Here is a 25580-nt window from a genome sequence, read left to right as displayed (position 1 = left end):
CACAAAAAATTGCAAAGTAAAAGTTGGAGAATACAACTTGCTGAGTTGTCATTGTTCTCTTTGATGTACTACATGAGACATTGGGAGTACTGCAATGTGTGTAATACTGAAATAGTTACTACTGCCACTGGGTGTGCACATTGGTCATTACGGTCACCGACTTATTATATGAACATAGATTATTTGGACAGCTAAACGGCACTGCCTCATAGACTTAGTGTATAAGGACGACTGAAATTTTGGACACCTTACAGCGCACCATGTGATAATTCAAACTCTGACTGCATAACCGCAAGCTAATTTGGCCACTGAATGCAGAAGAAATAGCAATATTTTGGTTTCCATGTGTCACCAGTATGATCGTGGGCCTTGCACGTCCCATTATGGTCTTGTGTATGGGGTGTGTACGGTGGGCAAAACAAGGGCTCAAATCGCCACAGCCATGTCAGAAATAGTTGTGGAGGCCTTCCAGTTACACTTATTAGATGTCTTGGTGCTCATATTGTGACAGGATATGGCGGGCGCATGCGTGCATAATTGAGGAGCACGTGTGCCCCATGACAGTGGCTTCCTTCCACTTTTGTCGTGCTTCACCACACCATGCAACATAACTGTACCGCAGTGAAGCTGATTTTAGTTACTCAGTCATTATGCAACATTTGTTACACCCTTGCCAGTTTTGTTATGTGGCCAAGAGATCAAGATTCCATGCAAGCATTGACAGACCTTTCGTCAATCCATTGCGACAACATGACAATGGTCAAGGTACGGGCCATGATTTTGTAGCCACACTTAACATCTGCCAATCATGGCCTGCTAATCCCATCAATAAAGCGAGTGGAGTGGAGCTCAGACCACTGACAAAGCGGGAAAGCAGGAAGGGGAATAGCAGCTACAAACTCGCGGCCAAAGACTGTCTAGGCCAAATTTCAAGCACTTGTGCACTCGACAATATGTTGACAAACTTGGGACGTATTCTCAGATGGCCACTTTCGCAATATTGTGTGTGACTTTCACCGCATGCGCCGATGGGCGACAGCGTTTCTGGCACTGTGATAAGACATTGCACTTGGCACTGTCCCAAGAATGCGTCGCTTGCGCTTGTCATGCAAAATTTAAATTGTATGTGTTCCCGGATGTGACAATCGGAGAATACAGCACATCTTTTCTTTTTTGGCCCACTTGTGGAATAAGGTCACTTATGTTCTGATGAATTTGATATTTCAGACTCCCGAATAATCTAACTTCATGGCAGGGTCCCCTTTGAGTCTGAATTATTGGCCCGTAACTGTACTTGGATTTTTATGTATATACATATATTATCTTGTGCTTTCTATTAATTTAACAACACTTTATTCAACCTTCCTTTTACTTTTAGTATGACAAACTAAATCTCTCAAATGGGGCACACGCTTTTTAACTATGTATTTTAGTTTGAATGTTGCTTAGCTCAAATGTGTAATCGTTTTTTGTCCCAACTGCATTGATTAAATTTTAAAAATGCATGCTTGCATTGGTTGTTTCCTTCACAGAATTTTCGCTTGCCTCTTCACTGTCTGTTTTTTCTTCCTGGTCTCTCATTTAAGGGTCATTATTTATAAAGCTTAGCATGCTGCAAGAGCCACTAACAAATGAGTAGGGATGTGCTGATATGGTGTGCAAATCCAGAGTTACTATTCCGGCGGGTCTGTAGACATTCATTGCACCTCCCACAGAGTGTTGCTATCAGCAAACATATCTCAGTCGTCATAGGCGGAGACTACACGGTGACTCAAGGGCCTGAGCCCCCTACCCTCGAAGTTCCCTGGGGAGGGGATGTGACACGTTGTTACATGTTGGTTAAGTACCGATTGGTACGTGTTAGATGTTAACGGTTGGAAATCCAGTGGTAAAGCGCGAAGCACGAGACAAAGATGGGACGAGGCTGAATGATAGTGATGGGGATGTTGAACTTAATTGGGGAGGCTCTACTTTCCTTGCATCCGTGGCTAATAAAGTGAGGCGAAAGTGGTAGACTTGTAGAAGGGTCAGAAAAGGTAGACATTTCGTTCCTGACCATAGTTGTTGCAAACTTTTTGTTTGTTTGGTTGTTGAATGTCTTTTTTGTTGTTGTTGGAATTGTGTGTACTTCCCCAGTTTCCCTTTATTATGTCGATAAGAAGAAATTGTGTTTAATTCATTGGGCCATGCTTGCCCCATGTTAATTCTTCAAGTGATTATCTGCACTGCGACCTGCAGTGAAGTTTCATTTGCTCTTGCATTTTCAGTTTCCAACCTCCATCAACCAAGCAACGAACAAAAATAAAAAGAAAGCAGCGTCTCTTCAAAATATAGGAGAGTAGTGAGAGAGTGGGCGGTGTGGTGAGACAGGTGTGTGAGCATGTGTTATATGAGAGAAAGAAAGGAGAAATAGAGAGAGAGGAATATGGGAGTGGGTTGGTGCACTTCAAGAGAACCCCAGGTGGCCAAATTAATCTGAAGCCCTCCGTTACACCCTCATACCCAACTGTGCAATTTTAGGGCATTAAACCCCTTAACCAGAAGAAAGGGCACATTCTGTTGCGTTGGCCCCCTTGTCCATCCTTCATCATCCTCTATCGCCAAGTTCCCTGACCTAAGCACCTTTTCTCATGTCATGCAAATGTACCGCTGCTCACAGGACACCGAGTACGCCTTGGTCGAGATCTCCAACAAGAAGGTGAGCTACCGCGATGCTAACGACGTGCAGCAGACGGACAGCTTCTTCGTCGGCATCCTCACCATCCACGACACGGCGCCGGCATTCATCGAGCACAACCTGCTCGCCCTCGGCTTCTACATCCTGCTGACCAGCCAGCGGGAGCTCTTCCCCAAGTTTTCCTCAACCACGGGACCTCCCGGCAGCAGTGCCTCTGGAAATGCTGACGGCACCGGCAACGGTTCCGAGGGCTGCTTCCGGCCCGTCCGGACATTGGGAGGCACGCCTGGCGTGTCGCAGCCCACCAGCGCCGTGCCGTCAAGGAGGAGCTCGTTTGTGGTTGCCTCCGCCCCAGTAGAGCGCATGCGCACGTTGACCACGCTGCCTCCGCAGTTGGTCCTTTCGCCGGAAGACATGGCAGGTGGTAGCGGTAACGGAGCAGCGGTGCCTGCTGGCATCCCTTCCGTGGCGTCATCAAGTTCTCTGGGAAGCAGCAATGCTGGTGGATCGAGGTGAGTGACCTTTGCCTCATTCAGCATGAAATGTCTTAATCCTTTCTCATGTAAATGTTTCGCACGTGGCACAGCGATTTTTCCACGAGACCTGGTCAGGAACATTCCCTGTAAATATTTTAGACTTTTTAAAGTAAGATACCTGGGAGTACTCTAATGCGAAGTAACCCACCGTGGTGGTGTAGTAACTACAACTTTGGCAGTACACTGCTAAGCCCAAGGGTGCAGGATCAAATCCTGGCCATGGCGGCCACATTTCAATGGAAACCAAATGCAAAAGGAGCCTGTGTTCCATGCATCGGGTGCTAGCTAATAAACCCCAGCTCGTCAGAACCCATCTGGGTCCCTCAACGGTGTGCCTCATAATCATACCGTGGTTTCGGCACGTAAAACCCCAGAATTAAATTAAATTTGGGACAAGGTATACTTCTGCCCAATAAGTGCAACAAAGAAAAAATATATATAAATATTCCTATTGCTGCAGCAGCTGCAATACAGCTGGGATGCCTTTCTATGGCTTAGAAAGCAAGAAAAGTTATTCTTTAAAAAGTTTTCATCCCTCTCTGTAATACTGCCCGGTGTGCCAAGTGGCACATAGCCTCCCTGGTAAATGTACCGTGTCCACTTTCATGCTGCCTTAATGCTACCATGCTTCATGCTACCTACCTTCGTGCTACCTTCAGTGCCGTGGCATATATTCACATCAAAACAGACCAGCAGCAAATTCTGAGTAAATGATGCTTTTTGCACCTTCTGAAGCCACAACTTCCAACTTTCGTCCAAATTGCTCGTCTCTGAAAGTAACAAATGCACTGCGTCACCACAACATTGCGTATCAACGGAGTTGAAATGTGAAAGGCCGCAGGGAACTGCCGCGCCGTAACCGTAACACCAGTCACCAGCACAGCAAAAACACCATTGATTTAAACAAAGAACAAGTTTTTGACTTTGGAAGACTTGCCTATAGAGTGCATCAAGAAAAGAAGGTACAGCTTGCCAATGTAACACTAAAAAGGGTGGGATATAACATTTTTTTTTAATTGGTCAATTTTGCTGTTATTCGAATGTAACACAAGGGTCGACTTCGAGCTATGAAAATCACAGGAAAAAAACTTACGCTGAAGTTGAGTAGACAGAGTACTTTTAACCCCTTAACTGCTGATGACAAGGTAATTTGTCATCACAATGAGTGTCTCTGGTGGTCATGAACATTCCGCAGTTTTTTCACACATGTATATATGTGTAGTTTTATTTCATTTTGACAAATAAATAATGCACAATGACTTTTGCAATTTTTTTTCAACAAGGCTAGTAATAGTGCAATAGGGATTCCTGGTATCATCGTTCTTAGAAAAAGATGGCGCAAAATATGCAGGTCCGAAAAAATTCCACACTTGCAAAAAAAAAATAATGCTAAATTTGTCATGGCAGTTAAGAGGTTAATTGCCCGTGAAAAAATACAATAGTGCTGTGCATTTCAAGAAATCTGTCATGTTGCTGCATGCATCCTTTTTTAAGTGCATATTGTTTTGGAGTGTTCTTGCAGAAATTTTTTTTTCTCCTGTTAGTCAGAGTGACGTAGAGCAACATTCATAAATGAAATCTGCCACGCTTTGGTTGCACACTAGATTGAAATTGTGCGGTATGCATTCAACATAGCCGAAATTAGACATTCAAGCAGGGCTCACGCAGATTTGGTACTAATTTTAGTTATCATGTAGTCATCGCAAAGTCATCACATTTACTGCAGTTTAGATTATATATAAAGATATATGAGGGTCCAATGTGTGTGTGCACGTCTGTGTGTGCATGCGCGTGTGTGTTTGTGTGCATGTGTGTGTGTTTGTGTGTGTGTGATCTTGGGAGCTGCTACAGATATATCTTCCATTGTTGGACTGAAATGCTGCCTGATACGGTGTGACTGGTGGTCTACGAATGTACCTTCTCTTTCATAGCGCGTGTATTGCTATAGGTTGAGAAAATCAATTCGAGCTGCTGTTTTCACAAACTGCCGTCAATTCCAGGTCAAGAAAGACATCCTTCCGAGGGATTTGTGAGGAGGAAGTGGCCTACCTTGGCTACTACAGCTCCCACGAGACGCTCATGCAGAAGGTGAGATATTTATATAAAACAGTCTTCAAACTAGTTTTCAGTCACAAGAGTATTGGAAATGTATTAGAAATTTGCAGTTTGAAAAAGCATTTGGTGGAGGAAAAAAAGAAATTTACTAGCAACTGGAAACCTCAATTTGCTTTTGCTCAATCTTGCACTTTAGTTAGTATAATACCATAATAAAATTTAGGCACAGTTTTGCTTTGGCCAGTTGCGTGTGCTGCCTGCAGTTAAAGAGACGTTCCACATCAACCGCCATGGCTGTGAGAGGCTGGCTAACTTTCCCAGGACTAATCTGGCATACACGCACGAATACATACCCTAGGAAGTTTACGAGAGAATGGTCACTGCGCTAGGCTTTAGTTGATAAATTACTACATGTGTAATGCGAAAGACACTAGTTTGGCTCCCCCCTACGGCAGGTCGTCTTTTCATCCACTTCAGTTTCCCTTTTCCTTATTGTTCCCACATTTCAATTAAAAATAATGATTAGTTCTCCTATACTTTGTCTGGCCTCCATTGTCAGTTTCTTTGTATGGTGGTAACTAATAAAAAAAGACGAGCCCCCTGATTCCCCTTATTTATCTCTCTTTTTGCATTTCATGTGATAGTATGCAGTTAACTTGCCATAGGAAAGCTTTGGAACACAACAGGGACTGATACATTTGTAGTGACAAGGGTTGTGCTGCATGCAAAGTAACTGTAATAGTTTGCTGCTGTGCTAGTTAGACTGGGGTAATTAGAAATGATTTTGTTGGCTTGCAGGTAATGTCTGAGCAGGCAACGGCTGTGGCTGACCACCTGCGTGAAGTGGTTGCGCAGGCTTCGCTTCACTGCCGACGTGACTACCTCTGGAAGTGCCTTATGTGGCGTCACAAGAACTCTGACGACGCCAGTAGCACAGTTCGAGAGAACATTGTAAGTTTACTAATCAACGTGGAGGTCTGCTGAGTGCGAAATATATTGGCGAGTTGGTAACTTATCCATTAACATGGCAGGGGCATGCATGAATGTGATGTGAAAAGCTTGATGCTTGTTACCTTCTTTCCCTGTCATTTCCTGGTCCTTGATCAAGCCACGTAATGAGTCGTGTAGATAGCTGGTTATCTATAAATAATTCGAAATGGGTGCCAAGGGAGAAGAAATGCAGTCGAGGACAGCAGGGTGGTGTAATGAGACGAGGAATTTGCAGGCATAGGATAGAGCCAGCTGATGCAAAACGGGGTTGATGGAGGTTGATGAAGGAGGCCTTCGTCCTGTGATGAACATAAATTAGGCCAATGGTGATTCCTTTTTGGCACATACACTTTGTGCATGCTTAGCCCATGACAGCACACTAACAATAGTATCCCTGAAAGTCAATCAATTGCATCTGTATCACTTTCATGAATTTCACTGATGCCGTTGTTGAGTGTAGAGGGCTGTCTCTCACTGACAGGCACGACCATCCATCAGCTTTGCCGAGCTCACTGAACTGCTGGGCTATGTGAAGACAGTGCCGCTAGACCAGTTGGACCCGCAGCTGGGGCCTCTGCTGTCTTCTCATTTCGGCTGGTACCGGGGCCTGCTGCGTGTGCTGATGCAGCGATATGTAGACTGCCACTGCCTCTTTGCCAGCCCCGACAACACCGTGCAGTACCTGGTGGGTGTGCTTTTTTTATCTAGTGGTTTAGTAACTATAATAATAATAATAATAATAATAATAATAATAATAATAATAATAATAATAATAATAATAATAATAATGATGATGATGATGATGATGATGATGATAATAGTGTTCTTAATAATAGTGTTCTGTACATTCATCAGGCCTCAACACTCAGGTGCGCACTATAACAAGGCCATGAGACGTAATTGCTGCTAAAAGGATGCACACAAACCAGAGACACAAAGGAAAACAATCGCTCCAACATGAGCAGCACTTTCAACTGATTTATTTTGAATGCAGACCAAGAATAAATATTAGGAGTGTGTGAATACTGAATGGTTGATTTCAAATTGAATATAAAATTGAATATAAAATTGAATTTAAAGAAAGACGAATAGTAAATTGAATATCAAAATATGTGTAGTAAAATTTAACGCCTACAAATTTTGGGGCAAGGAAAGACGGTGCTTGACATGACTAGCTTGGGCGCACAGAATTCAAGATGTACAGTACAGTCTACTCTTATTAACCCTTTCTGGGTCACTCACGTAAATATATGGCACCGCAAACAAGTCCAAAATGGTTAATGCCGTATATTTACGGCACCGTTGGTACGTTCAAAAAGCGTGCCTATTTTCTAACTTTTTTGTTTCTGGCATGTGCTGCCACTATGTGGGAATACAGGGAATTTTTTTCTCACGCCTCCCTCTCGGTTTTTGTTGCGTGGTTCCTTTTAGAGCTAGTTTGCTTCGGCGCGTCTATATACTACCGCTCGCGCGTTGGTGTGCGGGCGGGCGGGTGGCAGTTTGAGTTTTGTTCCATGGGTGGTTTCGGCTTCTTTCACTCACAAAACTTATGGCTATCTTGCTACTAATCGCTCAAAGGGCGACCGCCTGTTTCTCGCTCGTTTAGTGCTTGCAAGGGTGCGCATATAGGAAGGATGCCGCTATGCATGCATTTCCTTTTCTTTTCTTTTTTGGAAACATGCGAAAACTAATTACCTCTGGTTGGCAATAAGATGAAGATTAGCAGAATATTGTCACACGTTTTGCTTTTTTGACGGGCACACAACCACACTTTCCTTGAGTGCACTCACCTACGCCACCTACGCAGTTTGATTACGATATGGACGTACGTACTAGTGTAAGAGCAGGAACATTTGAGACTTGCGAAATATTCTCGTGTGCACATTTTCTAAGCCTTGAACTATGTGTATAACAATGCATTAAATTTTTAATTTTGATAAGTTTTCTTTTTTTTTATTGTTCATGAATAAAGAGTACATATATACCAATGCAAAATATTTTTTTCTCACTTTACAGTCACCCTAGAAAAATGACGGTAAATTTCTTTTGAAATAAGTCCCTCAGAAGAATTGGAATCTGCAATTAAAAAAATCAACGCTGGGCAGTCGCATATAGCGAAAAAAATTGACCGTGAAAGAGTTAAAAGAAACTGTAAATTAGTATGCCAGCACTGATTTCAGATCAGTTCTAGTGTATGAAGGTCTGGAAAATATTTTTTATGATTAGAATGTCGATTAAATATAACCAATTTCTTTTTTCCCTGTGAAGCAAAATAATTAGTGCCATTATGTTCTACTGAATACCAATCAGGTACTCATTTTGGTAGTGAACCTGTGTTTTATGGCAATCTTTTGGCAATCTTTTGTTGCATAGAATGTTTTCCTTCACAGTTTTCCTCCAAAGTACGGAACGGCTTTTCCATCTTTATGGCAGGTGGATTATCGTTAGGTTAATCTTCTTGTCTTGTGACGGCTTGCTCGAAGCCACAAAAAAAGACCAATGTGCATCTACGAGCAGCATCGGGAAAGAGAGGCTGCCATATGATTTGTCGCCAAGATGCCGGCTGTGAGCAACTTCATTTCGTACACTTGCTTTCTTTTGCAAGGCAGCTAGTTAGCTTTCTGAGTGTCGTGCGACTGCTGCAAATAGAACTGCATCGATTCGGCACCAGATTGTGGCTTTAGTTGTCGATGCATGACGAATCAGCGCCGATTAGGCCTAATGGCCTAGACAGTGGCCATGACAAGAGAGAGACAAAAGGGGAGGAAAGACGGAGGTTAGCCAGTGTAAGTACCAGCTGGCTACCCTGTGCTGGGGAAAGGGGTAAGGGGAATAAAAGGAGAAAGAAGAAAAAGAAACTGAGAAAAATTCACACAGTAATGCAATGATACGCGCTACAACATTCAAAGGTTGTCGCACAATTTGTGTGCCCTTAAAAACTTCAGCAAAGCCCTTAAGGCCTTGAGTGCTGAAACCCGTCTGGACCAGTGTCCGTGGCCATGACTAAAATTCGCCGCTGCGAATAGAAGTGCATTGATTCTGAACCAAATCGTAACTTTAGTTGTTGACACTCGATGAATCGGCACTGACTACGCCTAATGGCCTAGGCAGTGTGGCCATGATGAAATTTCACTGCTGCGAATAGAAATATACATTGATTCTACACCAGATTGTGGCTTTAGTCATCGACACCCGACGAATCAGCACCGACTAGGCCTAATGGCTTAGGCAGTGTGGCCATGATGAAAATTCACTGCTGCAAATAGAAATACATTGATTCTACACCAGGCCGTGGCTTTAGTTGGTGACACCCAACGAATCGGCACCAATTATGCCTAATGGCCAGGCTGTGTCATGACGATAATTCGCTGCTGCGAATAGAAGCACCTCGATTCTGCACTAAATCGTAACTTTAGTTGCCGGTGCCCGACGAATCGGCACCGATTAGGCCTAATGGCCTGGGCAGTGTGGCCATGACAAGAATTCACTGCTGCATATAGAAGTGCATCAATTCTGCACCAAATCCTAAAATTAGTCGTAGACGCTTGACAAATTGGCACCAATTAGAATGGCCTAGGCTGTGTAGCCATGACAAAAATTCGCTGCTATGAATAGAAGTGCATCGACTCTGCACCAAATCGTAACTTTAGTTGTCGACTCCTGACGAATCAGCACCGATTAGGCTTAATGTCCTAGGCAGTATGGCCATGATGAAAATTTGCTGCTGCAAATAGAACTGCATAGATTAGGCACCAAATCGTAACTTTAATCATCGATGCTCGATGAATCTGCACTGATTAGGCCTAATGTGACCTAAGACAGTGTGGCCATGACATAAATTCGCTGCTGCCAATGTGGTAACGGGCCATAAGCCATTACGGAATGCTTTCTGCTATTAGGCTCATATGGGTGGCTTATCAGTGATCGGTCCAAGATCACACGTGTGGGGTAGATTGATGGCTGTTGAAGCGACTTCAAATTCGTCGCGGCGGCTAATCAGCCCAATCTTCTCATATTTATTTATTTATTTATTTTTATTTCACAATACTGTCAATCCCAATTGGGATTATTACAGGAGTGGGCATATGGTCATCAAAAAAGTACAATTTGAGCAAACACTGAGCAAACAAGGAGTTAGCATAGAAAAACATGGACGCTTTCATTTATTGAGTAACACACTGGTCTTCACACAGTTGCTCTTGCAGAAGAGAAAAAAAAAAATAACTAAAAGACTAAGTAGTGATTGCGATTGCTTCTTCTAGATGATTGGTAAATGTTTCTAGTGTGGGCTGGGCAGTAATAGCAGGGTTTAAGCAGTTCCACTCTCGCACAGCTCGCGGAAAGAATGAAAAGAAATAAGTATTGTTGTTACAAAGAAATTCCTCTAGCGTGAAAGCGTGTTTATGCCGAGTCGGTCTAGTGAGCTTGTACTTTAGAAAAGTGGCGGGATCCAATTTCAGTGCACTGTGTAATACCAAGTATAGGAACTTCAATCGTTGAACCTTGGCTCGAATTTCTAGGGTAGCGAGGCCTGCACGAGAAAGAAGTTCGGTTGGTGAATCTGTACGTTTGAAACGGTTATAGATAAATCGGGCAGCTTTTCTTTGTATGCGTTCCAGCATATGAATTTGGTTTTTGGAATGTGGAAACCATACTATGTTGGCGTATTCGAGTGCCGGTCTGATGAGGCTGACGTAAGCAAGCTGTTTTGTCTGGCTGGTGGAATGCGATAAGGTGCGTTTGAGGTGGAACAGTTTGTTCAAGGCTTTTTTAGCTACGTACTGTATGTGCGCATTCCAGGTGAGATCGGATGAGATGATTACGCCTAAGTATTTATACTGGGTGACGCTTTGTAGAATAGTGCCGTTGAAACCGTACGGGAACTGCAGACTTGATTTTTTGTTTGTGACCGACATGCAGACAGTTTTATCAGAATTTATCACCATTTGCCAGTCTGCACACCACTGCACTACCTTATTTAGGGATTTGTTCAGTTTTGCTTGATCTTCGTGGTTACGCACAGTATGATAAAAAATGCAGTCATCTGCAAAGAGGCGAATGGTGACGTCGACTTGGTTGGTTATATCATCTATGTATAATAAGAACAGAAGTGGGGCCAGAACTGAGCCCTGGGGAACGCCGGACAAAACAGGGACAGCATCAGAAAGGTGATCATTGTATTCTACGTATTGGGAGCGGTTTGACAGAAAGTCATTGATCCAACCAACAACAGGGCCGTTACCAAGTAGGCGGTTAAGTTTGTGAAGCAATTTAACATGGGAAACACGATCAAACGCTTTGGAGAAATCCATAAAGATTATGTCTACCTGTAGTTGCTCATTAATGTTTTGAGTTAAGTCGTGAAGGGTTTCCACGAGTTGGGTGACTGTTGATAAACCGTTTCGAAAACCGTGCTGGTTTGAATAGATTAAATTGTTTGCTTCCACGAATTCTGTTAAGTGTTTCAAGATAATGTGCTCTAGTATTTTGCAGCACGTGCATGTTAAAGAAATTGGCCGGTGGTTAGACAAGGAAGATGTGTCACCTGATTTTGGTATGGCAATTATTTTGGCAACCTTCCATTCTGCAGGAAGGCGGCTCTCACGGAGTGACTTTAAGAAAATTAAATGAAGAAACTTGCTTACTGGTTCTGCGTACCTTTTCAAGAAACTGTTCGGAATTTGATCTGGACCATCGCTTTTCTTTTCATCTAAATTCAACAAGAGCGATAATATGCCGGCCTGTGATATTTTTGGGGTGCCCAAAATGCTTTCTTGGCAGTGGCTAGGGACGAAGTGGTTGAGGGAACCATTATCGACGGTGAAAATGGATTGAAAATACTTGTTAAACGCGTTAGCTTTTTGTTTACTGTCCTGAGCATTCATGGAGGGCACGTTAGAGCGCTTCACGCTTAGGTAGCGCCAGAATTTTTGAGGCGATTTCCTGATAAAGCTGTGTAATGAATTTTTCAAGAAACTGTTTTTGGCACAACGTACTTTACTTTTCAATGACGTCGTTAGCAGTGTTATTTCCGAGTCAGTTTTTTTACACATATGCGACTTTCTTCTTTTCCTAAGTCTCTTTATTTTGCGCTTCAAGTGGATTATATCACGACATATCCATGGACTGCGTTTTCTAGTTTTTCTTTGAACTCGTGGAACAAAGGCGTTTATACAATGCGTCACAATGGCTTTAAACTCGGTCCACACCACATCGATAGACGACTGCAGGTCAGAAATGAGGTCAAAAAAATTTTGATAATTGAAGGCAAGGTAGGTCATGATAGCTGCATCGTCTGCATCTTTGAATGAGAGCACTCGCTTTATAGGACCGAGCGTTCGTACAGGACTTGGGAATTGTAAAGAACAAAGTATTATCTTACGGTCAGATAATCCTTCAAGGGGTTCAACGTGAACAGTATTCTCAAGGAAATGGTCACTAATAAACACAACATCTAAGAGTGAACTTGAGGTACCGACTACTGTGGTACCGACTGTGGCTGGTTGGGAAATCGACAATTTGTGTCAGGTTATATGCTAACTGTATATCTGATATGGTGTCAAGCGTAACATTTCCTGGAGTCATTGAGTTCTACCTTATGTCAGGCAAGTTAAAGTCTCCCGCCATTATTACTTTGCTGCCATATGAGATGTGTTGTTGCATGTATTCTGAGAGAGATTCCAAGAATAGAGGCTCAGCATCAGGGGGCCGATAAACTGCACCAATATGGAAGACATCATCTTTCAGATGGACGGTGCACCAAACAGCCTCGATGCCTGTAGCCTCGGGCATGACGCTGTAACATATCCCTTGCCTAAACAGCAGTGCAACGCCCCCACCTCTTGTCTTTCTATCTTTGCGTACAATTGCATATTCCGGTGGCACAATTTCTTGGTTGAAAATGTTCGAGTGAAGCCACGTCTCTGTAACGACGGCGATATCAGGCTGGTAAGCAAGTAGAACAGCTTCTAGTTCGTGGAATTTGTTCACCAGGCTGCGCGCGTTTAAATTTATGATTGTAGCTGATTGCGGTTTTGAGCACTGCGCGTCCGCATGCTGATGTGTTCTTCGTTTTTTTTTACAGTCTACGATATCGTTTGAGTCGTTGTCCCAGGCGAAAAGACGGCCATCAATGCGGACTTTGTCGTAGACTGGAAATACCTTTTCCTTGCGATCACGGTTTGCTTTAGTTTTTTGCCACAACTTCTTTCTTACTTCCCGGATAGGTCGTGAAAAATCTTCGCCGATTGAATAGCTGGACCCTTTTAGCCTAGAACATCGTTTTAGAATAGTCGCTTTGTCACGGTGATCAAGCAACTTCAGAATTATGGGTCTGCTTTTATTGTCTTCGTTGTTCGGCTTTCGGTTTCCGAGGCGATGGATTCTTTCAATGGCTGGGGTATTAAAGTCTAGCACTTCCCCGAAAACTTTCTTAGAAACTGTTTCGGGCAGAATTTCTGGGGTTTCGCCATTTTCCTCTTTTACGCCATAAATGATGAGGTTAGATCGCCGACTTCTATTTTCTAGTTCATCGATTTTCTTTCGCGTGAAGGCAAGGTCACCCTCAAGATCACTTATCCTTTTCAGACAGTCGGAAACCTGTTTTTCAAGCATTGTGATTTTTTCTAGCTTTTTATCAATGGCTTCTAACTTTGTCATAGTATCAGCCTTGCCCATTTTTATTTCCTGTATGTCCTCGTATATAAGTTTTAGCTGATCTGCTACAGAGGGACCGGGGTTTGTCTCGATGTCACCACTAAGCAGGAGCAATGACCCCACATAGGTACCTATGCTACTAAACATTTCAATCAATGAGTGAATGGACCATGGGCACGGCAGCAACAGCAAGAAAACGTTGTCACTGTGGTATGATTTTCCGCAGTATTTTCTCACCTGAATGAACAAGAGAAATGGGTTTGAGCACTTCATCTTGGCGTTGCCGCCGTGCCCACTGCCAGCCGATCGCCAAGAAGCTCCTTTTATACGGAAGGGTCTCGATGACGTTTGGCCTGCCGGTTCCGTGAAAGGCATGGTCACGCAGCGAGGAACGTCGTTATCGGCGTGGACGAGTAGGGGCAGGTGCGTCGCCAACAGGAGTATCGGCGCGCAGTAGGCCAGGGTGGAGGGTTGGTGTGCATGGCATCCCGGAACAAGCGTTGTCGTCATGGGCAGCAAGCCGAGCATTCCCTGAATGAACAAGAGAAATGGGTTTGAGCACTTCATCTTGGCGTTGCCGCCGTGCCCACTGCCAGCCGATCGCCAAGAAGCTCCTTTTATACGGAAGGGTCTCGATGACGTTTGGCCTGCCGGTTCCGTGAAAGGCATGGTCACGCAGCGAGGAACGTCGTCATCGGCGTGGACGAGTAGGGGCAGGTGCGTCGCCGACAGGAGTATCGGCGCGCAGTAGGCCAGGGTGGAGGGTTGGTGCGCATGGCATCCCGGAACAAGCGTTGTCGTCATGGGCAGCAAGCCGAGCATTCCCTGAATGAACAAGAGAAATGGGTTTGAGCACTTCATGTTGGCGTTGCCGCCGTGCCCACTCGTGAAAGGCATGGTGCTTTCGTACTTTCTGAAATTTGCGCTGCTTTTGTTGCTGTTTCGCGTTGCATTATTGTTTTGATCAGCCTTGTTGACCTGAACGAACCTTGTACTGACAAGTGCAGCCCCAGCCAATAGGGTGCCATTCTGCAAAATGCAGCGTTCGGACACCGTATGTGTGATCCTCATATTGGGCTAATGTCAGTAAGCGCATAGCAGGGCAGCAGCACTCACAAAGACAATATTCACTGCCGCATCCACAACATGCTAAGGCTCCTATTGTAACAACAAAGTGAGGCGTTAGCTTGCGCAACATTGAGCATTAGAGGCTCCGCAACACACGCAGCACTACGTGGGTCTCTTCACTGAATATACCGAACATTCGAAAAATCAAACAGTAGATACTGAAATCGTAAATCGGATTATTCAAATGTTCACTATTCGATTCGATTCAGTGGTATTTGAGTATTTGCGCAGCCCTAATACATACACACCTGATCGCATGTGCAGAAGGCATCAATGGCACCTGACCGGACAACCATCGTTCGAACAATCTAATCTCAGAGTTATACAGCTGTATTGACATATCACTTGCGTGTGCACAAACTTTTTTATGTAGTAGGGCTCCATCAATTCTCATGCTTTCCGATTCTTGCTCCTACTAAGAATCTTTATAGCATCATGAAACTTCCCTTCACACTTGCAATCATTGAAGTGTGCAGGCAGGTGCACCAGTTCATTTTTCTTTAAATTAAGGTCATGTTCTGTGGCTCATTCATTAGAGATGACTCCCTTTAGCAGCAATTATATCTCACAACAACTGCAAACTAAACCGACAAAAAGTTATGAAGTTCTTATTAGGAACGCGACTAAAAATTTTGCTGAGTAGCCTGAAAATTCTACAAGCAATGGGATGCAAATGACAAGCTCAAATGCGTTTATAAGCAGAACTGGGTGCCCTGTGTCCCACTTTCAAGTGATGGTCTCACTATAAGCATGTACTAAGTAATTTTTGCTGAATCATCACACGTGCAACCAGTGTTATTGCTTCCATTAACTGTTACATGTTATCATTAATGCTCTGTCATTCTTCTATACCTGCTGCTTTGATAAGTGGCCATGGTGATTTGCTGTGGCGTGTGACAACTATATAACAGGCTGCCAATTCTTAACCTTTTCCGTACCGTGAAAAGTCGGGAATATTGTATGAAATTTACCAGAATTTATTTGTTGCTCAGTTTGTAGAGCTTTCTTTCCTAACAAAGGTGTACCATTTTGTTTCACTTCAGTAAGGTTTATTTCCCAAATTCCGTGAAATAAAGGTTTGAAGGAAGCTTCCTTGCACATCGCTGAGGTCTTGCGGCACAGTGTCTCGAGAGGCTCGATACGCTGTGAAAAAAAAGGGGGGCAATACGAAAAGAAAACGATCTAAACGCTGCAAAGAATGGGTACACAGGGAAGGGAAACACGGTGGTGGTGCAGGCGGATTTGACACATCGGTGGAGAACCACTCCTGGGCAGCAGCGAGATCCTCTAGTCCATCCACAGAATCCTCGTCGTCGGAGTACTGGGAGGAGAACACTTTACATTCTCTTTCTGAGCAAAGCTCTACAGAGCAGTCTTCTGACAAGCAGTAGTCAAAATACTTCCCTTTGCATGCATTATTGTTCCCATGTGGTAGGAAGGCATCTGCCACGCAAGGCGTCGGAAGAAGCAGTAGTAGAGAGTAACGCACGTCACAATGGCACAACATGGACAAGTGGGACCATCTAGTGTCGAAAATTGAAACTGTGCACAGTTTGATTACTATAATCACCATCGGTTCACTGTGTGGGACATTTTTGTTTGTGACAACTATACTGATCAGCGGTAAAGAAAGGGTTAAAATAAGAATGTAACATGCCCCCTAAGTTTGCGATTAGAAAAAATGAGTAGTGCAGAATTTTCCTTCACAGACGGGAATTTTTTTTTAATGAGCTTTCATAATGAATGCAGCGCATCATCGTTGCCATTTGTGAATCACTGGCCACACGTCAAGCACACAGGGGCGGCGTTGTCGAGCGATCACTTCAGATACTGCGGTCACTTTCGCAAGACTCTGCATCAGACTTGTTGAAGTATGTGCACAGCACCAGCATGCCTGGCACTGTGCACAGATAGCAGATAGCAAGCTTGGCACAGTTCACAGCGCCAGAAGCGCTGGCGGCCATTTACGCTGATGCATTTTGTGCCGAGTCGCGCAAAATTTCTCGAAAGTCATGGTATCTCCGAAAGTTATTGGCCGAGAAAATCGCTCTAGATCCTAGTTGAGCACAGTACTATAAACCAGCAACAATCTTAACAATAACATGCTTTGTCGCCATTTTTTTATGACGATGATGCAGCGTCTGAGGGCTTGATGGTAGGCTCTTGCCGATTTCATGAACACAGTTTTGGTTTTGTATCCGAGTGCAACATGCAAGCAGTTTTGCCACTCCGTCTTTCAGGAAGAAGGTGCGCATTGTATTTGGGTAAATACGGTAACTGCATGGGTGCCTTCTAAGTGTCATTATCATCATCAGTCTGGTTACACCCACTGCAGGGCAAAGGCCTCTCCCATACCTCTCCAACTACCCCGGTCATGTATTAATTGTAGCCATGTTGTCCCTGCAAACTTCTTAATCTCATCCGCCCACCTAACTTTCTGCCACCCCCTGCAATTATTCCCTTCCTATGGAATCCAGTCCATAACCCTTAATGACCATCGGTTATCTTCCCTCCTCATTACATGTCCTGCCCATGCCCATTTCTTTTTCTTGATTTCAACTAAGATGTCATTAGCTCGCATTTGTTCCCTCACCCAATCTGCTCTTTTCTTATCCCTTAACGTTACACCCATCATTCTTCTTTCCATAGCTCGTTGCATCGTCCTCAATTTGAGTAGGAGCCTTTTCGTAAGCCTCCAGGTTTCTGCCCTGTATGCGAGTACTGGTAAGACACAGCTGTTATACAATTTTCTCTTAAAGGATAATGGCAACCATTATCATGATCCCGATCCGCGGTCACTACCTGTCCTAAGTAGATGTATTCCCTTACCACTTCCAGTGCCTCGCTACCTATCGTAAACTGCTGTTCTCTTCCGAGACTGTTAAACATTACTTTAGTTTTCCTCAGATTAATTTTTAGACCCACCCTTTTGCTTTGCCTCTCCAGATCAGTGAGCATGCATTGCAATCGGTCCCCTGAGTTACTAAGCAAGGCAATATCATCAGCGAATCGCAAGTTACTAAGGTATTCTCCATTAACTCTTATCCCCATTTCTTCCTAATCCACGTCTCTGAATACCTCCTGTAAACATGCTGTGAATAGCATTCGAGAGATCGTATCTCCCTGCCTGATGCCTTTCTTTATTGGGATTTTGTTGCTTTCTTTATGGAGGACTACGGTGGCTGTGGAGCTGCTTTAGATATCTTGCAGTATTTTTACATACGGCTCGTCTACACCCTGATTCCGTAATGCCTCCATGACTGCTGAGGCTTCGACTGAATCAAACGCTTTCTCGTAATCAATGAAAGCTATATTTAAGGGTTGGTTATATTCCGCACATTTCTCTATCACCTGATTGATAGTGTGAATATGGTCTGTTGTTTAATATAGCTTACGAAATCCTGCCTTGTCCTTTGGTTGGCCAAAGTCTAAGGTGTTCCGGATTCCATTTGCGATTACCTTAGTAAATACTTTGTAGGCAACGGGCAGTAAGCTGATCAGTCTATAATTTTTCAAGTCTTTGGCATCCTCTTTCTTACGGATTAAGATTATGTTAGTGTTCTTCCAAGATTCCAGTACACTCGAAGTCACGAGGCATTGCGTATACGGGCTCGGGCCATTTGCAGATTCTCTTACTCTGGCTCGGGCCAGGCTCGGGCCAAGGAAGCCACATACCCAAAACTTGCTCTTCTTGCTAAGATGCTATTAACCATTCCGGCCACCAGTTCAAGCAGTGAACGAAACTTCAGCGCTGCCGGATTCATAATTCGCCATTCAGGCTCCTCCACGTCCACTTTCAGCTCTCCCACTTGCGGAAGAAGGTATTCATTATCCGCATATTATTCTGTTCTGCAAACTCTACTAATAACTCTCCCCTGCTATTCCTAAAGCCTATGCCATATTCCCCCACTGACTTGTCTCCAGCCTCCTTCTTGCCTACCGTGGCATTGAAGTCGCCCATCAATACAGTGCATTTTGTTTTGACTTTACCCATCGCTGATTCCACATCTTCATGGAAGCTTTCAACTTTCTGGTCATCACGACTAGATGTCGGGGCTATTGGATTTGCAGTCGTAGTCGTAGGGATGAACGTGACTCTTCGTCGGGACTTAGGTGAGCAGGATTAGGCGAACAGGATTTATTTACAGTATTTACAGTTGAAACAAGACATACATCGACAGTCTAGCGTGACTCCCAAATGGAGCCCGCAAGACGAAGCATACAGCTAACGAGCACAGAGCTCGCGAGTACATTTCGAGCACAGAGCACGACGACGAGCACACTCTAGCAACCGACAATCGCTGCTTATAAGCACTTGGTCCTCCCTTGATCCCAAGGGGACGGAAACGTTCATCCAGTCATTGTAAACAGGCCGCCTCTCCCCGGGACGGGTTACACACACACACACACACACACACACACGCACGCACACAAGTGCAATGGTCCGGAGCCGACGTCAGAGGGGCTTCGCAGAACTCGGAGCCGTCCCGGGTAACGTGCCCAGGTAGCACATCGTCTGGTGTCTCGAAAAGCACATGGGGAGGTTCTGCCAATTACCTCCCCTCGAGAACTCCCCTGAGCTGACCCCTTGCCGCGTGGCTTCCGGTTATCCGCAGTTCTCTGAAGTGCGCCACCGCCCCGGTTGGATCGGAACACGTGCAGCAGGCTGAAATAGCTGCAGGCCAATCCTAACAGGGCATAGACCTGTACGACCTTCAATTTGTGCCTCGTATTAAGTTTCACAACAAGACCTGCCACCCTCTTGTTAATGCTATAGAATTCCTGCATGTTGCTTTCTAAGTGTGCTAGATGTGAAATAGTTGATGTTGTCACGTCTTACATTCTTGGTGAGAGTTCTTGTAAGGAGTTCACATTCTATAAGCTTGACAAACCTCATTGGGAAATTAGAAATTATTATTCCATTCTCCAGTTATATGCTTTTGATGATTTTGAAGATGCCAGAAAAGTTGAAACTAAATATTCAGTGGACATAATTAATTGGTACCTGAAGGAAAAAAAGAGGCTATGACATTCTGTCGCAGAGTATGAGGTTGCAGGTTCAATTTCCAGCAGTGGTGGCTGCGTCTCAATGGGGGCAAAGTGTGAAAACACAGAACACTCTTGTACTTAGATATAAGTTCACAATACAGAGCTTCAAGTAGTCAGAATTACTTTAAAGCCCTCCAACTTGGCAGCTTTGGGACACTAAACCCCATGAATCAATCGGCCAATCAATTCTTCCTTCTATGCAGGTGGTCATGTCCCCAAGCTGTGCAGACTCGTTTATTCTGCTGACGATCAACACCCAGCTAAGCCGTGCTGTGAGTAGAATTGCTACACTTTGCCACGGACTGTGCTTTACAGATGATACTTGTGGCCGTTTTGCACACATAGTTTACAACATACCTGCCAACTCTCCAGAATTTTTCATTAAGTTTATGAATTTTGGGTTCATTCTATGATTTTGCAAATGTTGTGTAAAGTACTTGCTGCCCCCATAAATTTCTATGTATTACCAGGGATACCTGGCATAAAACTACATGTGACAACACCCGCCTTTGCCCCCCCATCCACCCCTATAAATAAAGAAATTCCTCGCTGCAACACAGATTGCCTTCTGCTGGTGCTGACATGCGGGGCAGAAATTTGGAGGTCAGCAAAGAAGGTTGAGAAGAAGCCAAGGGTCGCGCAATGAGTGATGGAACAAGAAATTTATACATGTAATATCAATAGAAAGAAAGGCTGTGTTGGTAAGAGAGCAAGCAGGGTTAGCCAATATTTTAGTTGAGATTAAAAAGACAAAATGGGGGGGCAGTTGGGTAGGTTATATTGCCTGAAGGGCAGAAAGCAGGTGGTTTGTTGGAGCTACAGGATGGGTGCCAAGGGAAGGGAAACACTGTCAAGGACAACAGAGAACTAAATCGTGCGATAACATTAGGAAATTTTGCAGGCATAAGATGAAAGTCAGTTGATGCAAGACAGGTGTAATTGAACGTCGATGGGAAGGACTTTTGTCCTGCAGTGGATATGGACTAGGAGGATGCTGATTACATCTTGATTAACTTCGCATGGCTTCTTCTAGGATCTACGCCTCGTGCACCGGGAGAACGCCCAGCAAGAGAAGTCGTCTGTCGACAAGTCCTCCTCTGGCCTGGCCACTCTGCACGTCCTGGTCGAGGAACTTGTCACCACGTGCTGCTTCCACGAATGGGCAGGCTTGCTCACTTGACAGGACGCCATGGAGGAGTCGGTCCTCCAGAACGCTTTGTCTCTTCCGACCCATCTTATGTGATTTATTCCGTGAGCGATGATTTGGCACGTGTGTGGGTCCCAACATTGCCATGCACCTTGACATCCGGGTGCAAATTTACCTTTCTTCAGGTTGTGGGTTGCACACGTGTTCTGCCATAACATCAACAGATAACTCATGATGATGACAGGCAGGCATGACACCCTTGTCAGTCAGTCAAGCAAAATGATGTTGTGCCAAGCAGCTTCTTCAAGCTCAACTGATCTTCAAGTGCTTTGGTTTGCATTAACTGACTGAGTAGCTGTCAGATGCAACGAGTCGATTTTTAAAAAAAATTTTCACACCAAGCAAACGTTTTTTTTTTTTTAATTTGTAACAGAACAAATCATGGAGCTCAAGCCAAACGATGAAGCTAGCCCCTTTGTGCATCATATTTGACATGCGAGAGGTGGTCTGCCTCATCTTGCCACCGCCATGTTCAATGCTGTGCAATTCCAGCAGTTAATAGGTCATGTGCTGTTACCTGCATGGTGACTTGTAACTGCATGCAGCAGCTGGAACTGTATGCCGATAGATCGTTTGAGCACTGGGTATTAGCAACAAGAAACTTCAGTGATGTGGTGTCAGTACTTGTAACGTCACTGTTTCAATGTGGTCGCATTGTGAATCTGAGTGTTTTTCATGAGAACGATTTGTACGTATTGTTCCAGCCAGTGGAACATTCGTAAGCGCTCGCTTCTTATGGTGCTCTCTAGTTGAAGCGCGGTAGGTTTTGTCAGTTTAATTAGTGCGACCACCTGCGACGGCAAGATGACAGTGTTGCTTTTGAATAGCAGCCACAAGGAATGCACTTCCAGCATATTTTTGACGTGAAATCACCTGAGCAACGGTGCATTTATTTTGCACTCCGTGGTGAGTGTGCTTGTTACCAAGAATGCGTACAGCTGAATCTTACCTTACGTGGTGTTTGAGCTGTTAAGTTTGTACTGCAGTGATCAATTCCAGGCTGCAAAGAAATTGTGTCTCTCTTTCTTTTTTTTCCTCTGGGAGCCTTCGTCTATGTACTTTTGCTGGTGGGTGTACCACAATGCTTGTGTGTCGGTTGGTGAATGCATGGAACACCTTACAGTCAGCATTACGGTGCATCCATTAAGCAGTACAATATGAATATATGCTGAGCAGCACCACGTTAAAATATGTCAAAAGCTAGTTCCTTGTCTCCCTGTGATCTGTCCAGTGCCGCTTTAGTGCCATAACTTCGTGACAGAAGCTTTCTTGTCATATTTTCTGAGGTACTACAACGAAAAAAATTGACGCATTTTTTTTTCCCCATGTGTGATTGAGCAGTTTTGGTCTTCTCAATCACGTTACATCTTTTGTGCACCCACAATAGCAGATTCATCTTTTAGATTTCGATGAAACAGGCCATCAGCTGTTGGAAGCTTAGCATTTCATTTTTACTCAGTCCACTTACCAAAGCTTTTTTCTAGAAATTTTTAATGTGATACGAAGTGCCATGTTTGGAGAGATGGGTAGAGAAAAAGGAGGTTGGGGGGGGGGGGGGTGTTGCATGGATCGTGTTCTAGCAAGTTTTATAGAATCTTGCAGCTTTTGAGTTTAACATAGATGGTTTTGTATTCGTGGAGACAGTCGGACTGCTGTACCGCACTCACTCAAGAAATGATCAGTACTGCATCTTCATTTCTTTAACTTGCCATAATGCCTTGCTTTCTTTTCAACTAACGCTTCAAATTAAAATTTCTGTGTATCTGTAGCTGCATGAGCGCGTGTCATTAATGGGAATAAGTGTCATGGCGTTCTGCTATAAGTTCACTGCTTAGTAAGCCTTGCTGATGGAATTATTTAACCTCGTGTTTAGACCTTACATAAATAATGTTGCCAAGATTGCTTGCCACAGGAGGTAATATCTTTTACTATGCTCAAAGAGGTGCTGTTTTTTAGCAGTTGAGAAGTTGCTCTTATAATTGCATTTTCAAGGCTAGCACCGTAGCATAAGTGACACCTGCTTCTGTCCTTGTTATGTGCGAGTCCCCTGTGCAATGAAATTTCAAAAGTGTCAAATGGGAATAGTTAATTAAAAGTATGTTTGGCTAATTGAGAATATCTTGAAATTGAGAGTGTTCAGCCTCGCCCTCTGGTGCAGACCTTTACAGTTGACTGCAAGAAAATGGTGTACTTTTCCAATATAAATAAATAAATTTATAAATAAGAAAGTTCAATCAGTACCAGCCTGAGGTCTGTAGCAGCACTGCTAGGGTTTGAGAGTAGAGAGCTGGCCGCAGAAGGACCCCTTCACATTTTAAAACACATCTCTGTACTTCTCGCTAATGTATCTGAGCTGCTATTTATTCTTCCACGCTCAAGCTTGGTGACATGTGACCATGCTTATGTCACGTAAATATACCTATTTCTTTTCTTTGCATGTCTGCAGTGTTTCAGAAACTGAGATAACTGCAACAGTGACATTCCCGCCTCATACTCTAGCTTTGCACAGCATGCTTCGTCTTTCCCAGTTACTTTGGCTTTTGACATGCAGTTTTGTTCAAATTTTACAGTTCTGTGGCTTCATTCTCCGTTCACTCATACCTTTTTCTGACACACTGCTTTAGTTAGAGAAGGTGTAATACTAATTCCACTTGCTTAGAGCTATTGCCCTTTGCCGTCTTTGAGATATATCTGGGGCTTTTGCAGCTTGTACATACTGCCCCTACAAGGTACACTGAGGCGGACACTTAAATTCTGTAACTATGGGAGCGTGGTACTTCTTCAAGTGTATTTTGTATTCCCCTAGGCAAGATTGTCTACTGTGATATTTGGGAAGACAGCATAGACAAGCTGCAAAACCTGACATCATTATAATGCATTGGTGTGGCACGGTAAGTTTCGGTGTAACAGACGGTATGGCTGTCTCCATTGAGTGGTGTGAGCGAGTGAGTTCGTTTGTGCTATCATGACAAACTATACTGGCATGACTTGTGCTTGAGATTATCTGTAGCTTGTCTATACAATACATTTGGGTGTAAATAGGACATGTAGTTAGTGATACTTGCCATATGAACGTCTGATGTAAATAATAGCCCTTTAGAGAGTTTTTTTTAAATTGAAACGCGAAGCTTCTTGCTCTCGAATATCCTTTGAAGAAAGGTGACCAAGGGTGATTAAGAACTTGCATTGCCCATTTATCTGTATTTAAGTTTGCAACACAGCTGTGGTAATATTGGTTTAACTTCAAGTTCTCTAGTTTTAGTATTTAATTTTTTTTATTGGGCTTTCTTAACTAAAGGCCAAGTGCAAGTTCTTTTTTTTCTTGAATTTTTTTCATGTTTGTATTTCACAACTTATATCGGCCTGCAAAGTGCTGTGACACTTTCGACGGCATAAATTTTCGTTGGTGCAATGAAGAAGCAGAAATAAAAAAAAAAGCATTGTTAATGTGCCTGTGAGGTGCACTGTTTCGTATGAAAACACTTTTCTACCACGGAGTGTGCGACTTGCCTGCTAAAAAGTGTTTTGCAGATCGTGTACATGAGCAATCAAGATTCAATAAAGTCATCATTTTGCTGGAGTAGCACGTCCCCATTACTTCATACTGGCTTCATTCTTGTACTGCTTGCATTTTGGTATTTTGGCATGAATAAAGGCCTCTTCACTGCCTGGGCCTGCCTTCCTGGCTGATGCTTTCCTGGTGCCGATTAACGATCATAAACACAACAGTATGACAGTCGTAATCAGCGACTAATCTGTGGCAATATGCGGCAGCATGGTTGGTATCGTTGGTCAGCCAGAGAACGGCCGCCTACACCCCCTGCATCAGGACCCAGAAGCGGCTGTATGAACAGGTGTCGGTGAAAACACGGAGCCAGAGACTGGCCATTCGTGATAACCTGCCCATACCCGTCAACTTTTAAGACTTTTTCCTAAAATGCCATATTTCTAGAGTTTGCTTACGATTGTCATACTGACGGCAATAATTTTGCAATCTTTTAATTCACGTCCTCTTTAGGGCAAAACTGATCTCAACAAGCATGCAAATGTAGTCGTCGAGTAATTTTTCAGAGGCTGACTTTTCAGACCTGATGGCAGCGGCACCACTGACAGGTGAAATTTCGGCCAAATTTCGTGCACTGTTGCATGAATATTTAACGAATAAATATTATGAGCAGTTCTGTTTTCCTGTGATGGTGGTAACAGGGACACAGATGATTTTTGCTATGGAGCAGCTTGCCTTTACACAGAGTCTCTACGCAACAGCCTAGCAAATTTTTTT

The 25580-nt window shown here is 43.8% G+C and overlaps 1 protein-coding gene across 3 annotated transcripts in view; it reads left to right on the top strand.

Moving 5' to 3' along the window:
- LOC142560656 (KICSTOR complex protein SZT2-like) overlaps positions 1-24878 on the top strand; it is a 276101-nt gene extending 251223 nt beyond the window's left edge. For all 3 annotated transcript variants that reach the window (XM_075672892.1, XM_075672893.1, XM_075672891.1), the window contains 6 exons: positions 2660-3189; positions 5214-5301; positions 6067-6219; positions 6740-6943; positions 20295-20363; positions 21125-24878. In XM_075672892.1, coding sequence (XP_075529007.1) covers positions 2660-3189; positions 5214-5301; positions 6067-6219; positions 6740-6943; positions 20295-20363; positions 21125-21271 — 1191 coding nt within the window. In that variant the 3' untranslated portion in view covers positions 21272-24878. The remainder of the gene's footprint in view (positions 1-2659; positions 3190-5213; positions 5302-6066; positions 6220-6739; positions 6944-20294; positions 20364-21124) is intronic.
- Positions 24879-25580: the final 702 nt, after the last annotated feature.

This window comes from Dermacentor variabilis, chromosome 10 (genome assembly GCF_050947875.1).
Source record: "Dermacentor variabilis isolate Ectoservices chromosome 10, ASM5094787v1, whole genome shotgun sequence".
Classification (NCBI taxonomy): Eukaryota; Metazoa; Arthropoda; class Arachnida; order Ixodida; family Ixodidae; genus Dermacentor; species Dermacentor variabilis.
This window is presented reverse-complemented; position numbering and strand designations above follow the sequence as displayed.